General features: G+C 45.5%; 1 protein-coding gene across 3 annotated transcripts in view; it reads left to right on the top strand.

Annotated features, from left to right (window-relative positions):
• The first annotated feature begins 4087 nt into the window (after positions 1-4087).
• The window catches only part of MTMR14 (myotubularin related protein 14), a 78075-nt gene continuing 65650 nt past the window's right edge, over positions 4088-16512 (top strand). For all 3 annotated transcript variants that reach the window (XM_033141423.1, XM_033141422.1, XM_033141421.1), the window contains exons 1-2: positions 4088-4449; positions 5949-6097. In XM_033141423.1, coding sequence (XP_032997314.1) covers positions 4123-4449; positions 5949-6097 — 476 coding nt within the window. In that variant the 5' untranslated portion in view covers positions 4088-4122. The remainder of the gene's footprint in view (positions 4450-5948; positions 6098-16512) is intronic.

The following is a 16512-nucleotide window of genomic DNA, read 5'->3' as shown; positions in this document are numbered from 1 at the left end:
GGGAGGGGGAAGTGACAGTTCCCAGCATTCTTGGGGTCTTTCGCTCTAAATTATTTATTTATTTATTTATTTATTTATTTATTATTAATGCATGGTGTGTACAGCTATATGCTCAGTGCTGGCCCTACCATTGGGTAGCAAACGGTTCATAGTTTTTTTTATTATTATTATTAAATTTTATTTATGCTTTTCAGATATATATATTTCACTTATTTTACAATCACTTTTACATTTTAAAACTTGACTTCCTTCTCCCTCTTTCTGCGGTTCCTTAAATTTCTTTTTAATATCTTCTGCATATCCAAATTAACACAACGTACTCATTTATTTATCTCTCACACACACACTTACGTAGGTGCAGGTTATTACGACAATCCTGCCAGTGTTTTTGTCTGTTTACAATTTATCTGTAAATATTCAATAAACCATTTCCATTCTTTTATATATATAAAAAAGTTGGTTGTCTTGATTTCTTATTCTTCCGGTAAGTTTCGCCATGTCTTCCTTTGCTGCGACTTCCTTCCATTTTGGGGCAAGTAACATTCTTGCTCGGACGGTTCATAATTCAATGTATTTTTATTTATTTTTACAGCAGGGAGGTGGGCGGGGGGTGGGGGGAGAGAATTAAGGGTGAGATTTTCTGCTTCAGGTGCCACAATAACTCGGCTGGCTTTGGATACGAGGTGCTTTGGACTTACTCGGCATGTGTGTGGCATTTGCTTCTCGGCCTCAGAAAATATCTTCCTCTTGCTGAAGTCTATGGAAAGGAGAAATGCGGAAGAGTTCGCAGAGACTTTTCGTTATTCCTTGCAGAGGCTGAGCTCAACCTCCGTTGCTGCGCGCTAAGCCTGCTCCCTGGAACTGGAAGCCTGCTGAGGCATGAAAAGGACTGGCAAAACGGGCTGTCTGGTTTCCACCATCCTGCGGGACCCTCTGCTGAGCCTTGTTACTGGCTAGCACTTCAGCATGTAGCTCAGAGGGGAAGCAGCTGACCCTGTCAGGTCTCTGAAAGGGAAGCTGCTCCACAATGCAGTGTGACAAAAGCAGGTGGCAGCCACTAGGATGGCCCCCGAGAGCAGCAATAGCGGTGGCAGCAGAAGTACCAGAGATCAGGAAGTGGGTTGCTGGCCCCCATCACTTGCAAGCACTGCCCTTTGCTGGCTAGCTTTTCATGTATAAACCAGCACTGTATTAAAGGATGGGGAGATCCTAGGCGAAGCTATATTCCTTTGCCATTCCCCCCCCCCAAAAGCGTGTGGTCAGTTACTGCAGGTCAGCTTCCTAAGGAGAATTCAGGGAACATAAGAAGAGCGGGGGGGGGGGGCTGCTGGATTGGGCAGTGGCCAATCTAGCCCAGCATCTATTTCTCACAGCAGCAGCCAACTAGATGCCTATGGAAAACCCATAAGAAGCTTATATATACTGTATAAGGATGTCATATAGAGGAGGAAGAAAGGTTGTTTTCTGCTGCTCCAGAGAAGCGGACACGGAGCAATGGATTCGGACTACAGGAAAGAAGATTCCACCTAAACATTAGGAAGAACTTCCTGACAGTGAGAGCTGTTCGACAGTGGAATTTGCTGCCAAGGAGTGTGGTGGAGTCTCCTTCTTTGGAGGTCTTTAAGCGGAGGCTTGACAGCCATCTGTCAGGAATGCTTTGATGGTGTTTCCTGCTTGGCAGGGGGTTGGACTGGATGGCCCTTGTGGTCTCCTCCAACTCTAGGATTCTATGATAAGCTGAGCTCAGCAGTGCTCTCCCCTGCTTGCAATGCTGAGCAACTGGTATTTAGAGACATGTAGCCTCCGGCAGTGGAGTCTTTCCTAGCCCTACCTGAAAATTCTGGGGGTTGAGCCTGCAGCTTTCTGTGTGCACAGATGAACTATTGCTGAACTACAGGCCCTGCTCCTGTTAGAGGTATACTGCATGTGAATGCAGGTGACCACGAGCATAAACTGCAGCTCTTGATCAGACCCTGAACGGCTGGACCCCCTGCATCAGTTTCTCAGCTTCTGATCCTCCATATACTATGTAAATGCAGACCACCAAAGGGTTCAATAAATCCTATTATTTGGTGCCTGCCATGGACAGTAGAAATTGTCAAGCATAAACAGCGGTTAGACTACGTTCGGTTTGGCACATCACAGCACTCCCATCCAACTTTAAAACTAGCCAAATGTGCAGCCATTTGGAGGTTCTCTCTCTCTCCATGTTGTTAAACAGTTTCGGCTGCTGATTTCTGCAGTTCAAGATGCAATTAAAGACACGGAAGCTGGTCAGTCGGCAATCTTGGCACTTGACATCATGGACTCTTGTTTTTCCGCCACCATTGAGCTACGCTGATTAAGATTTATCCCCCTCTACACACCTGTGTATTTGTAAGTTGTGGTCAGAGTGCCTGGAAGACCAGCGTTCAAACTCCCACTCAGCCAGGAAGCCCACTGGGTGACACACACATACAACACTCCCATCATGAATCTGATTAAGACGAAGGTGGGGAACCTTTTTTCAGCCCACATTACCCTCCAAGTGTAACTGAAAGTAGAGAATCATCACCACCTTCTCTAAACATCCTTGTCCCCAAAGGGGATTTTCACTACTGGGCAATCCAGGGAGGTCTTGTTAAGGAGGGCATGCTCATGTACTTCCCCTCTTCCCTGGACCCATCCAGTCAGTTCCCTACGGCCAGGCCTAAAGAACCACACTGCTTCAAGCAGCTTATCCACATCCTCAGGCCACAGGAACTGAAATGGATCCAGCATGGATGCAACAGGGAACAGGCAGTGCTCTGCTTGCCTCCATCAGACTTGCACTAGGCGTGGGCATCCAACACTATCCAAACCTGTAGCCTGGGGAAGGGGCATGCAGTTTGGGGAGAATCGCCAAGCATGGGTAGAGAACCACACTCATCCCCTGGGCCTGAAATCCCGGTCCTTAAGTGGACTCCTGCTCACGTAAGAAATCTCTTAAGTCCTCAAGGTTTTGCACGTTTCTTTCTCTTGTTTTTTTTTGCTGCAACAGACCAAGCTGTTAACCTGTTGCATTAACTGGTGATAAGCCAGGGCTACAACCGAATTGCCTGAAATCCAATCTTCGTGTTGTTGTTTTTTACGGTAATAATTAGTGCTTTTTCTATTAATTTTTTTTCCCTTAGGGGTACTCTCATTTTGATTCGAGAAAATCACCATTTTATAGTTCAAATGGGGGGGGAGAAATAAATACAGTAAATGGACAGAAGTACAAAGATTCAAGAAATGTTTATATAATAATAATAATAATTTATTATTATTTGTACCCCGCCCATCTGGCTGGGTCTCCCCAGCCACCCTGGGCGGCTTCCAACAAATATTAAAATACATCAAAATATCACAGATTAAAAACTTCCCTAAACAGGGCTGCCTTCAGGTATTTTCTGAATGTCAGGTAGTTGTTTATCTCCTTGACCTCTGATGGGAGGGCGTTCCACAGGGCAGGGGCCACTACCGAGAAGGCCCTCTGCCTGGTTCCCTGTAGCTTTGCTTCTCGCAGTGCGGGAACTGCCAGAAGGCCCTCGGCACTGGATCTCAGTTTAGGGGTATGCGTCCCCCTGCGTCCCACCCCCCCAGAAAAAAACCCACTGGTAATAATATATACCAGAGTGCAGAAACCGATATTCTTCTTGGCAAAGCATTACTGGGTATTAATAATATTACTAGTAACAATAATAATTGATCCACTTCCACGTGCACGCGAGTGGTCACAGCTTCCATCCTGCCGCCTCTTTTCGCTTTGGGCGCGCGCGCGCGACAGCAAACAAACACGCACAAAAAAAACTCGCCGCTGCCACCAAAGTTCCACGCGCGGCCATTGGCTCGCATCCCCGCAATTCCCATCTTCTTCCGCCAACCAGCCGGAGAACAAGCAGCCGTCGGCCCCGCCCACATAGCCCCTCCTGCGGACACGCCCCCTCACATCTCCCCCGCCTCCTCCTAAGCCCCGCCCTTCCGCTGCTTCTTTTTCTTCCCCTGGAAGAGGCAGAGGGGGAGGGAGGGGGGGTGTTTTCGCGCTCCCTTCGGGCCAATAGGGAAGGGGTATCCTTTTCGGGCTGCTGCTGCTGCTGGTGTTCGCTCTTGTGTCGCGCTGTAATGACGGCATCGCTCTTCTTTCCCGGAAGCGGAAGGCGGTTGGGATGGAGAAGGCGCTGGCGCTGCAGGGGCGGCGAGTCCGGGGCTCGGGCCCGTGAGTGCGGGGCGGGGATGGCAGGAGCCCCGGGCGACCCCACCTCCTCCCTTCAGGGGGCCGGCGCCGGGGAGCGCGCTTTGGCGGAGCTGCTGCTGGAGTTCTCGAGGGCGCAGTACCGGGCCCGAGATGGAGGTGGCGGTAGCGGGGGAGGCGGAGGCGGAGGTGGAGGTGGAGGAGGCACCTCTGCAGGTGGAGGCAGCGGCAGCGGCGGGGCCGGCAGCAACGCCAAGGTGAGCTTGAATGGTGGGCTGGGCCTGCCTCGTTCAGCCCCGCTCTGCAAAGCCCTTGTCTTAAACCGTTCCCCCAGGTTGCTGCTGATCCCTCTCCTCTGATGAGTGCATGACTGGCACAAAAAACACTCCCACTGATGAACAATTCATTCCAGCTTGGAGATGCCTTCTATTATTATTATTATTATTATTCCCCACCGACCATCAGGATGGCAGCCTGACATTCCTCTGCCGTGCCTGCAACCCAGACGCAGCTGACAATTGTTGTTTTGTTTTATTATTTGTACCCAGCCCATCACACTGGGTTTTATACTCTTGCCTTTCCTCCACCCAGCGGGTTCAAGGCACTCACTGGCAGATAAAAATAAGAACTGCTAAAAGCATTGGGGGGAAACCACAACACTTAAGCACTGGTAGAAAGAAAGCTTAAAAATTTAGAAGTGTTTTTGTGTTGCATTTTAATTGCCTTCCAGAGAGGAGGCCGTTATTAGCAGCAAAAGAAGGCATATTTATAAAGATGTGGCAAATCCATTATGGCGTAAACTTCTGTTGCGCTATACTGTAGTCCGCTCTGTCTGATACGTGAAGTGTTATCTGTGGTTGGGTCAATTTGTAATTTACTGTGAACCAATTTTGGAGCCAAGCTTCGGCGTAAAAGAGTGGATTGGTGAATCAACATCTGTTCTCTGCAGCGTGAAATCCCTGTCCATTAAAAGAGACCCCTACACGATCCCTGTTAATACTGCAAAGCTTCTCCCTTATTTTAGTGCAGTTGTTTTAAAACGAATCCTTATATGGGAATTTTCTGGGTTTCGTTTATGGTGCTTCATTGCAAAATAAGTCCTGGAAAAACAGATTAGGAAAGGAAGGTGGGGTGGAGAGAGAAGGCACTGTGTTGCATGAAGTCTTAACTTCCCTAACACAGACAGTAGTAGACAATACTAGCATCCCTGGTTACTCCATGTCTATACTCCCAAGTGCATAATCGGATTCTGCGTGGCCTTTGTGGGTTGGATGTGCTTCATTGGTGCACCTTGTCCTCTTTTATAGAATAACCTAATGCTAGTTAAGTGTTCCCCTGTCCAAAGGTTGCCAGATAACCAGAATTCTAATGATAAGCATTTCAAATGCTGCAAGTCCATGAGATAGATGTCGGCTATACAGAGGGTCTCATTATTGGATTTTTGAGGCAGCAAAGTTTTCCTTAAGATCAAATGTTTTGCTCCATACTTGCATTTATTTAACTCATATATACAGTGTTTGTACAATGTACCAGGCCTTTGGTTTGGATCACAGTACAGGCAACTCCCCACTTGTGCGCAATCAGCACATGTGCGGCTGTTGACATGCGTGCTGTTAGGGGGTGGGACAGGGGCAGAACGGACTGGAAGGGATTTAGACTTTTCCTGCTGATGTGCATGGCGGCTGAGAACGGAACCCCGTGTATAAATAACAATAATTCTGTAGTAACTGTTGGTTTGTTCTTTTGACTTGACTAGATAGAGCGCATTGAGAAATGCTGTCTTGAGTTGTTCGGCAAGGACTACAGCTTCAGCGTGATCCACAATGGGAATGGTGAAATCTGCAGCCATTACCCCCGCCTGATTGTCTTCTTGGAGTATGAGAGCACAGATCAAGAGAGGCACACGTAAGTCATGACTACTTTTGGGAGGACTGTGACTTACCCAAATTAACCTGAGCACGTGTGCGGCACTGTTTTTTGGGGAGATGTACTCCTAGCAAAGGGACGCGGGTGGCACTGTGGTGTAAACCAGTGTTTTTCAACCACTGTTCCGCGGCACACTAGTGTGCCATGAGATGTTGCCTTGTGTGTCGTGGGAAAAATTGAAAAATATATAGTCAATATAGGCACAGAGTTAAATTTTTTAACATTTTCTAATGGTGGTGTGCCTCGTGATTTTTTTCATGAAACAAGTGTGCCTTTGCCCAAAAAATGTTGAAAAACACTGGTGTAAACCATTGAGCCTTGGGCTTGCCGATTGGAAGGTCGGCGGTTCGAATTCCTGTGACGGGGTGAGCTCCCATTGCTCAGTCCCAGCTCCTCCCAACCTAGCAGTTCGAAAGCACGCCAAAAGTGCAAGTAGATAAATAGGTACCGCTCCAGCGGGAAGGTAAACGGCGCTCCCGTGTGCTGCTCTGGTTTTGGTGTTCCGTTGCGCCAGAAGCAGCTTAGTCATGCTGGCCACATGACCCAGAAAAACTGACTGCAGACAAACGCCGGCTCCCTTGGCCTGTAAAGCAAGATGAGCGCCGCAACCCCAGAGTCGTCTGCGACTGGACTTAACTGTCAGGGGTCCTTTACCTTTTTACTACTAGCAAGTTACTAATCGGTCTTTTCGTTCCATTTACTTGGCTCTAAAATTGGCTGTTCACATAAATATGCACAAGTATTGGGTGCTGCCCTGGTGTTTTTTCTTATGAATGAGAGTCTACTGTGGTGTGCAAGTTAAGTAGCAACCAGTGAATATGAAAAACCCTGCTGGATTAGACCCATCTAGTATGACATCTTGTTATCACAGTGGCTAACCAGATGCTTGTGGAAAGCCTGCAAGGCAGGTCCTGATTATAACAACACTCTCCCCTCTTGTGGCTTCCAGAAAATTGTATTTAAAATGGTACTGCCTCTGACAGTGGAGGTAGAACATAGCCATCAGAGTTACTGGTAGTAGCCATTGATAGCCTTGTCCTCTGTGAATATCCTCTTTTAAACTTCCATGCTGGTCCAACAAGATGGCCTAGATTGGTGGTGTTGTCATCACAAGTGACATTGGGGCTGGCTCAGGATTCAGCAGATCCTATAATGGGCCTTCCTGATGCTGTTTCAGGGGTTTCCACTGATGGGAATGCCACTGTAGGTAACTTCCATCTACCTGCTGTTGAGGCAGTGCATTGAGGTGCCACTTGCCAGTGGGATTCCTGTAGCCCCGCAGCGCTGGGCAGAGGGACACATCTGCACTCTTCAAACCCTCTCCAGCACAGTGCATCAGTGGCTTGAATTGTTCTGCCTCTTAGACACATGTTGCACGTCATGGGGTCCATGCAGTGATAGCCGAGTAGAAATTCAAGCATATGACAGATCTGCAGAGTTGGATGGAGAACGGTGGGGTGGACTTCCTCTTTTGTTTTCACTTTTTTCACTGCTGTGGTTTGAAACACTTTAGAGCTGCTTCATACAGAACTCAATTCCCATACAGAACTTGAATCTGCATGCAGATTTTGTTGTATGTTGCATGTTCCTTGATAAATGTACCACTATTTTTTTTTATAATAGCGAGCTCTGTAAGCTTGTTTATAATTTCCCAACATCAGGGTCTTTTCCAGGGAGTCTTCTCTTCTCATGAGGTGGCCAAAGTATTGGAGCCTCAGCTTCAGGATCTGTCCTTCCAGTGAGCACTCAGGGCTGATTTCTTTAAGAATGGATAGGTTTGATCTTCTTGCAGTCCATGGGACTCTCAAGAGTCTCCTCCAGAACCATAATTCAAAAGCATCAATTCTTTGGCAATCAGCCTTCTTGATGGTCCAGCTCTCACTTCCATATATCACTGCTGGGAAAACCATAGCTTTAACTATACGGACCTTTGTCGGCAAGGTGATGTCACTGCTTTTTTAACTGCACTTACCCTCTAACAACCCTCAGTCTAGCCATAACCATGAGGCAGGTTGCTGATATTTCCAAGGTACGCTGATATCACTAGATGTCACAGACCACCTCTCCCCAGATAAACCAACCCGGACTTTGCAATCATCATCCCAGGCCCTTCTCTTTGCGTGCCTCTTCTATGTGAGGTCCAGAGGGTGGCAACATGGGAACGGGGCTTTTCTGCAGTGGAACCCCGTCTGTGGAATGCTCACTCCAGGGAGGTTCACCTGGCGCCTTCATTATACACTTTTAGGTGCTAGGCCAAAACGTTCCTCTTTAACAAGGCCTTTGGCTGGTTGACATCCAATGCCCTTTTGAAATGGGTGGGTGGGAGTTACTGTTTCATTCCATTATTTGTCTTGTTTAGTTTTTGGTCTTTTATTATGTACTTTGTGGTTTTATTCTGTATTTTAAAGTATCTTTATTCTGTGAACCTCCCTGAGATCTTTGGATGAAGGGCGGTATGCAAATTCAGTAAACAACAACAACAACAACGATGATGAGGTATCCAGGAGTACCCCCAAGATATGCACTTGCTCCTTCAGAGGGAGTTCATCCCCATCCAAAAGCCCTGTCCTGAAGTCTCAAACACCATTCATCAATATAGATGGACTTCTCTTTTTCCATCTTTAATGGCTAAGCAAGCTGCCGTTAGTGAAGTTATTACGGTTTGCAAATTTGACTCATGCACAGCAGTGCTTAGCTGCGCTGCTTCTTAATGTGCCCACTGGCTGCAGGGTGTACCCATGTGATGTTTGCATGTTTTTCATGCCTGAGTAGCTTTCAGTGCCCTTTTGGTTCCTCTTAAGTTTTTTTTCCCCCCACTTCAGCTTTCTCGCTGCTTGTAAAACCAAAACGATGACTTGGATGTAAGCTGTACGGTTTGATAATACTGTCTAGATCAGAAGGTAGAAAGTGGCTTCTGACCCTGAAGATGGAATCCGAGGATTTTGCAAAAGCAGTTGCAAAATTCTGAGTTTAGTTTCAGTCCTCTCATATTCGTGGTGAGAACTCAGAAAGATGTGGCGAGTTGCAAAATTCAGTGAGTTGGAAAGGGGGTCTGTCTTGTCCAGGAGTTGACAAAAGTGTTGGTTCTTGGACTGAATCAATGCACCGTCTTGTCCCTTCAGCTACCAAACCTTTGCCTGCTCTTTCTGAGATTGCTCTGAGAGAGGAGAGGTGGAGACTTGCAGCAGCGTCAATTGAATGACGCTTCGTTTTTATTCGAACTTCCTATTGGAGATTTTATTCAAGCTTGGATTGGTATTTCATGAGGTTGCCAAACCATGATGCATCCTGCCTGGTTAACCAAACCACTAAAACACGCTGCTCTGCAAGTATTCAGGGAGGGAATACTACTTTCCTGTGTTGCAGCTTTGTGCTCCTTCTGCTTTGCCCCAACACCAACTCCAGTATCTTAAAGGAGCTAACATGATTCCCAGCATTGCTTATTGCACTCCATTTGCCCTTGTCTGTTTGACAGCTAAGGGCGCAGAGCTTACTAACGGTGAAGTGGCTTTTCCAGAGAATGTTATTGTTGGAAAATCTTCCTATGCATTAGATACTTTTTCTCTATATACCCTAGAGTTGTGCTTGGGAATCTCTAGCCCACGGGCCCAATTAGTCCTGCCAGACTTCTGAGGCTGGCCTGCCAAGCCATTTTTGGCAAGCCAAGCTTCATAGGGAATATGGCAAAATGTTGTTGATATGATCTTCAGACATTAGCATTTTCACCCACAGCATTGAGTTCTTGACACGTTTCCAGGGCTTAGATCAGTGCAGCCGTTGAGCTCTTTGTTACCTGATATCTCTTGGGGCCATTCTTGCACTTGGTGGTTGCTTGCTTTCTATATAGTGCATTATCTGCCTTCCTTGGTTTTAGTCTCGGGGCCCTTTTTCCACTTTGCAGTCATAAAACATTGAGGGCTTTTACACGAGAGGAGCCTAGTGATGATGGTAGGCCCCTGGACACCACAGCTCCCACTTCTTGCCCCTCCGGTCTAATTAGGTGTCCAGGGTCAGTCTTTCCTCCACTCACACCCCACCTCCTCCTCCTAGTATGCAACACGCAACCTTAGAACAAAAAGTGGCTGATGGAAATTGCCAGGGTGGTGACTGACCTCAGCTGGAAGGATTTGTGCAAGATTCTGTACTGCGTTGTACAGCCACGCTGCCGGCTCCTGTCGGAATGAGCAAGCTTTCAACCTACAAAAACATTACTTATGTGATGCAATAGGACAGTAACCAAGTATGAGCTGCACAATGTAAGGGTGGTGTGGGGTTCTGTGTGCCCCCCCCATGTGTATACCCATTTCCTCCTGAAGGGTGCATCATTCTGAATCTGTTTAATTCCGTCTTTGAGACTGGAAAAGGATTTCCCTTGCAAGTTCATGAGCGCCCATGAAGCGGGATTTGCCTCCCTGCTATGGCTCGCTTGAACCATTTGGTATCATTTGCTATAAACTCAGGATCTACGAAGCTCCTCCTGGGTGCTTGTGGGGAAAAACTGAGACAGCATGCACAGTTTGATCTGTGCAGAGATAATTCCTTGGAAGACAGCCCTGTTTGGAATGATTTTGGTCCTTCCACAACTTTTAAAGCAACCGCTTAAACTTTTTAAGCAACCACTTTGCAATAGGTAGGCCCCCAGTCGCAAAAGTATGTTACGTTCCTGGTGTGCCGGCTTCAAGTCATCTCCTTTGCTGCCCACAACCAGGATGACTAAACTTCTGCTTTTCTTCTGAGTGTTGACAAGCTGACAGGTGGCACTGGAAAACATGAGCAGGCCTCTGATTAAGGCCTTGCCTTTACTCCTGAGGAACTGCATCCATGCCTTCCTTGAACCCAGAGGCATTCAAGACGTGTGAAAGAAAAAGTCAGTTTCCCACTCCTAAGTTGACGGCTTCAGTGTCCTGTGTTTCTGTGTTCAGCTTATTTTTATGTTTTGAAAAGTGCCTAGTAAGTGCAGTTAGCAATTGTAATGGTGACATGCTTGCTTACTTCGCCAAACCTTTATTAGGCATTACAAATACAGGCCATCATAAAAATCCATATACATAAAAATTTAAAATATATACAAATAAACAGCCATCTAAAAATATGTAATAACGAAGATTTTCATTGGCATTTCTTCCTGCTAAATAGTGCCATTCACCGCTCTGAGAGATACTATTGATAAAAAAAACTCAGCCACCCTTGCAGTTACTTCTGGGTTAATGTCAGGCAGATAGAATCTGATATTTTCATTGTGCCGGGATGTTAGACTACTCAAAAAGCGAGATAACACGTGTTTGCGTAGCTGGTTGAACAATGGACAGTAGAAAAGAATATGTTCTACTGTGTCTGGCACATTCAAAAAACATTTGCAATGTCTGTCGTTTCTGGGGATGTTTAAATATCTGCCCTTGACAAAAGCTGAAGGGGAAACGTTCAGTCGGGCTAACATAAAGGCCCTGCTTTGGATTGGAATTACTAATTCTGAAATATAAGCAACCCTGTTACCTGTTGTATTTGAACCATAAAACTTGGGGGGAGCAAATTTTATTTACAGCTGACTCAGTGTTTTGTTTTTCAGTGTCTCTTAATCTGATTGGAATATTATGATAAATGTATTATTGCTCACTTGAATTATACAAGTGTTCCAAGTCAATACCAGTAGATCTGATTTTGCTGTGTAAGGGTTGGAGCCATCTGGATTTATAAGAGTCCCTAAGTAAGTCAGAAAGCAGACCTGAAGGCTGACAATGGAAATGGCAACACAACCAGTATTCCATCGTGTGTATACCTAGTTCTGCACACATAATTTCATACTTGATTGAACTTTGGAGCCCCAGGATACATCTCAGGAAACTTGAGTGTATCTTATCTAAATCACTATTATATGCTTGTATCCTTACTGGGATCCCAAAAAGTAGCTGGGATGACACTTTCGCTTGAAAAAAATTGAATAGCAGCTGGTATAAATGGGTTACCTTTCTGAAAATTAAAGCGGACTGCTGCTGAGGAAGGACACTTTGCCTGCTTTATAGCACTTCTGCGATGGTTTGACCAACCTGAGTTGCTCTGGAATAAAATTTGTGCATTGTTACTTGCTGTATTTCTTGCCCTCTTATTTTCCATTTCTCTTAATTTCCGGAAGTTAGGGAAGACCAGAATTTTTTTTTGTCTTCTCATAATTTATCGAGAGCTTATTGGTTTCACAGTAGGAAACCAGGGAGAGTAAAAGACGTTGCAGACCTATCCTCGTCAATGATAATAAGGCCGTGTCATCCGCTTCCCATAACAGTGGGACCGGGTTTTGATTGATTTGGGGGGGAGCATGTGAATCTGTTTTTTTATGTGCTCTGGAAGATCTGATAAAAACGAATTAACAAGAAAAGGAGAATACACCCTTGTTTATGACGTGCATAAATCTGGCCAGTTATAGTTAACCGCTCCATGCACTGAAGGCAGGAGGACCAGCGGAATATGGAATAGGTTGCCCAGCAAATCAAAACTACAGCTGCTGCTTCTAATTTACACTTGATTCCGGGTTTTAAATACATGGTGTGTGCCCTCCCCCCTGCTGTGTTTACAGCAACCCTGTGAGGCAGGTAAGGATGAAAGCGTTTGTGAATGACCCATGGTCACTCAGAGGGAATTTGAACCTGCATCTCCTTGGCCTTAAGCATCGCATCCTAGCCACTGTGCCATACTGGCTCTCGAGAGGAGGCTGTTGCTCGTCTTTCCATTTTCCTGTGAGCAGCTCCTAAGAGTTTATGTCAAACCCTGCCCAGTTCCTCTTCCGAGGCCAGTGAGGGATTAGTAGCTCTGTTCAGATACTTTGCGCACGCAAAAGAATGCTTGCAAGGTTCTCTGCAAACAGAACATTGTTGCTAGTATTGTGGTGGGGAGGCAGACTGCTCCTTTAAAAGCACTCCCTTCTTCCCTGTCCAAAATAGCTGAGAACTGATTCAGCCCTTCATTCTGTGACCAAATCATACAGTCCTTTCCCTCCTTGCTTTGGAAATGCTGCTGCTGCAATCCAGACTCCACCCTACTTTCATTTGCAGATTACTTATCTGGTAGAAGAACTGGATCATCCCAGCTGCTAGTGGGCTGGGCAGTGTGTGTGTGTGTGTGTGTGTGTGTGTGTGTGAGAGAGAGAGAGAGAGAGAGAGAGAGAGAGAGGGAGAATCTATTGCTGATAAGAGTTCCTGTTTTAAATGAGGAAGGGCTGAGGGGTCAAGGAATAAGAACCCTGCCCAATGATGCATTCTTGCACAAATTAGAATTAGCTCCTTTCCTCAAAACCTACCTTCCTCCTTCCCAGAAAGCAAAAACAGACATGGCCAGGGTGATTGCTTGAAAAACAGAGTAAGGATAGGAACATAGGAAGCTGCTCTTGTGCCAGTATTTCAAAGAGCCTTGCGGCTACTGAGCGGACCCTTGCCACTCTTAGCTTCATAAGTAACACAGGATGCTTCCCTGGACAGAGTCAGGCCATTGATCCATTTCGCTCAGCATTGTCTACACCACAGGCTGCCAAATAACTTAAGTACTGCGGACCCCCTTGTTTTTCGAAAGCCAAGCCATGGACCCCCTCCTTTGTGGAAATTTTGATACCTCTCTGATATTTTTGGTTATGTGAATGGTGCTGGGTGACACCCCCTGGGTGGGTTACATGGATCCCCAGGGGGTCCATGGACCACCAGCTGGGAGCCACTGGTTTACACTGGCTGGCAATGACTCTCCAGGACATCAGATGGGGCTCTCGCTTAGCCCTACCTGAAGATGCCGGGGTTGAACCTGGGACCTTCTGCACTGAGCTATGACTCTTCTGGATCCCCATCATCCCAGACCATTTGCCATTCTATCTGAAGGGCCACAGATTCCCCACCTCTGATCTGTAGCTCTATTTTGAGCAGGGTGGATAAAAATAAATGATTTTAATATTATTAATAATATATTATTCCTTATATTATTCCTTATATAAATCTGATTTTTTTTCTTATTTAAATCAGATTTTTAAAATAAAATGCTTTTGGAAGAAAAATCTTTCTAAAGATAATTTTCTATTTAAGTTACATTATGGTCCAAAGGCTGTTCATCAGGAAATGTGTGCTAAAACTCAGTCTAACTTTGCTTTGTTTTTTAAAATTGTTTAACCACTGCTTTGTTTTTTAAAATTGTTTAACCACATCAGTTAACAAACATGGATACATATGCGATAATGCTATTGTTTTAGTTAAATAAGTTGTTTAAATTGTTATTAAGGAAATGATTATTTTTCTCCTTCCAATAAAGTACAGCAGAAAAGTTGTCTCAAGTATAAACAGCTATTAAACCTCACAATAATTTTGTAATTATCTGTCTATGTATTTCTAATAGTATAACCAAATCAGTAATTTTTTGATATAACTGTAAAAACTCTGAAAAATTATTATTCCAAAAATGAAGCCTTCGTCTGGTTGTAAATATTAAGATTATACCAGCAAGAATGAGTCTTTCTGTAAAAATAAAATAAAATGATTTAAATCAAGTCTTAATGACTAGTGATTTAAATAGTGATTTAAATCGATTTGATTTAAATCAAATCCACCCTGGTTTTGAGCATTCTACTGTTCCTTTGCTCTTACATGCCCCATGTGTTCAGGGAATCAGTCACCATGGTCCTCTTTGCCTGTCCAACTGAATGAGGCAGGACAGTGGTGGCGGTGGTTCTGTGAACCCCCACCTAGAGGAGTTATTTTCAGTTGAGAGCCAGTGTGGTGTAGTGGTTAAGAGTGGTAGACTCGTAATCTGGTGAACCGGGTTCGCGTCTCCGCTCCTCCACATGCAGCTACTGGGTGACCTTGGGCTAGTCACACTTCTCTGAAGTCTCTCAGCCCCACTCACCTCACAGAGTGTTTGTTGTGGGGGAGGAAGCGAAAGGAGATTGTTGGCCGCTTTGAGAGTCCTTCGGGTAGTGATAAAGCAGGATATCAAATCCAAACTCTTCTTATTATTATTATTGCTTTGCCCTTCACCCCTTAATGGCGGGGTGGGTGTGTGCCCAGATATGGGACCAGATAAAGCAGACTGTTTTACGGGCTGAATGTGTGAAATGCACAGGGTAATAGAATATTCTATGGGACTTTAACCTGGCGGTACTTGCTTCCTCGCTTGTCCTTAAGAGTTTTTTTTTAAAAAAAACTGGAAATGTTGTACTTTATGTATTTTTCATAAGCAGGGGTCTGGGTTGCCATAGCAACCCTTTGGCTTACAGAGGCTTTTAAGAGGGCTTGGGAACTTTAATGGAGTTGGCATAAAATCATTGCGCTTTGGGCACGGTTCTCGGCTGGGCACCAGCTCCTGCCTGGCATAACCGCGGCGTTCTCCTGTGTGTCGGAGGGAGCTGCAGCCGCCAGTTCAAAAGCGTCCATTTCCCTGGCACCAATGGGTGGCCGGATGTGTGTTCCTGGCACCCTCTGGCTGGGCAGGTGGTGGTGCCTTTCTCCTGTCCCCGAGGTTGGCACGCAGAGACAAGGTGCCCAAACGGCAGCTGTGCCACATGAAATGTTCTCTTCTTCTCCTCCTCCTCCTCCTCCTCCTCCTCCTCCTTTTACTAATGCTACGCCGACATCCGTGGAGAGAGAAAGGCACTTGCTCACCCTTAATAAGCAAGAGCTACAGTTCAGGGATCGTATGTAATGGGGTCATATTATACGATTCATTGGCTGCTGGTGCAAAATGGAAGGATTCTTTCCAGGCGCGATTCAAAGTCCTGGTTATTTCGTTTTGTGAAGGCCCAAAGCAGCTTGGGATCAGGGTACTTGAAGGAGGATGGGGCAGTTACCTTGGGTGGCCACCAACTGGGATGTCTTTGGAAGAGGATCATCAGACATATTCATGGAGGATAAGACTAGCAGTGGCTAGTAGCCACAATGGTTGTACTCTGCCTCCATGGTCCGGGCAGCAAAACTTCTGCATACCAAATAGGAATTTTTTTCCAGTAGCACCTTAGAGACCAACTGAGTTTGTTCTTGGTATGAGCTTTCGTGTGCATGCACACTTCTTCAGATATCGGCTACCCACCTGTTTCTGCATACCAGTTGCTGGAAAACCTTCTTTGATCCTTAATATAGTCAACTTCCCCCATCCTGCTAAAAACAAAAACAATTATCATATCGTTACGTCCCTTATTATACAGGTGAAACTCGAAAAATGAGAATATCATGGAAAGGTTCATTTTTCCCCCAGTAATTCAACTTAAAAGGTGAAACTAATATATGAGATAGACTCAGGACATGCAAAGCGATATATGTCAAGCCTTTATTTGTTATAATTGTGATGATTATGGCGTACAGCTGATGAGAACCCCCAAATTAACAATTTCAACTTTGGGGTTTTCATCAGCTGTATGCCATAATCATCACAATTAT

Source organism: Lacerta agilis, chromosome 2, assembly GCF_009819535.1.
Source record: "Lacerta agilis isolate rLacAgi1 chromosome 2, rLacAgi1.pri, whole genome shotgun sequence".
NCBI classification, from domain to species: domain Eukaryota; kingdom Metazoa; phylum Chordata; class Lepidosauria; order Squamata; family Lacertidae; genus Lacerta; species Lacerta agilis.
Note: the sequence above shows the minus strand (reverse complement) of the source record. Positions and strands in the feature narration are given on the sequence as shown.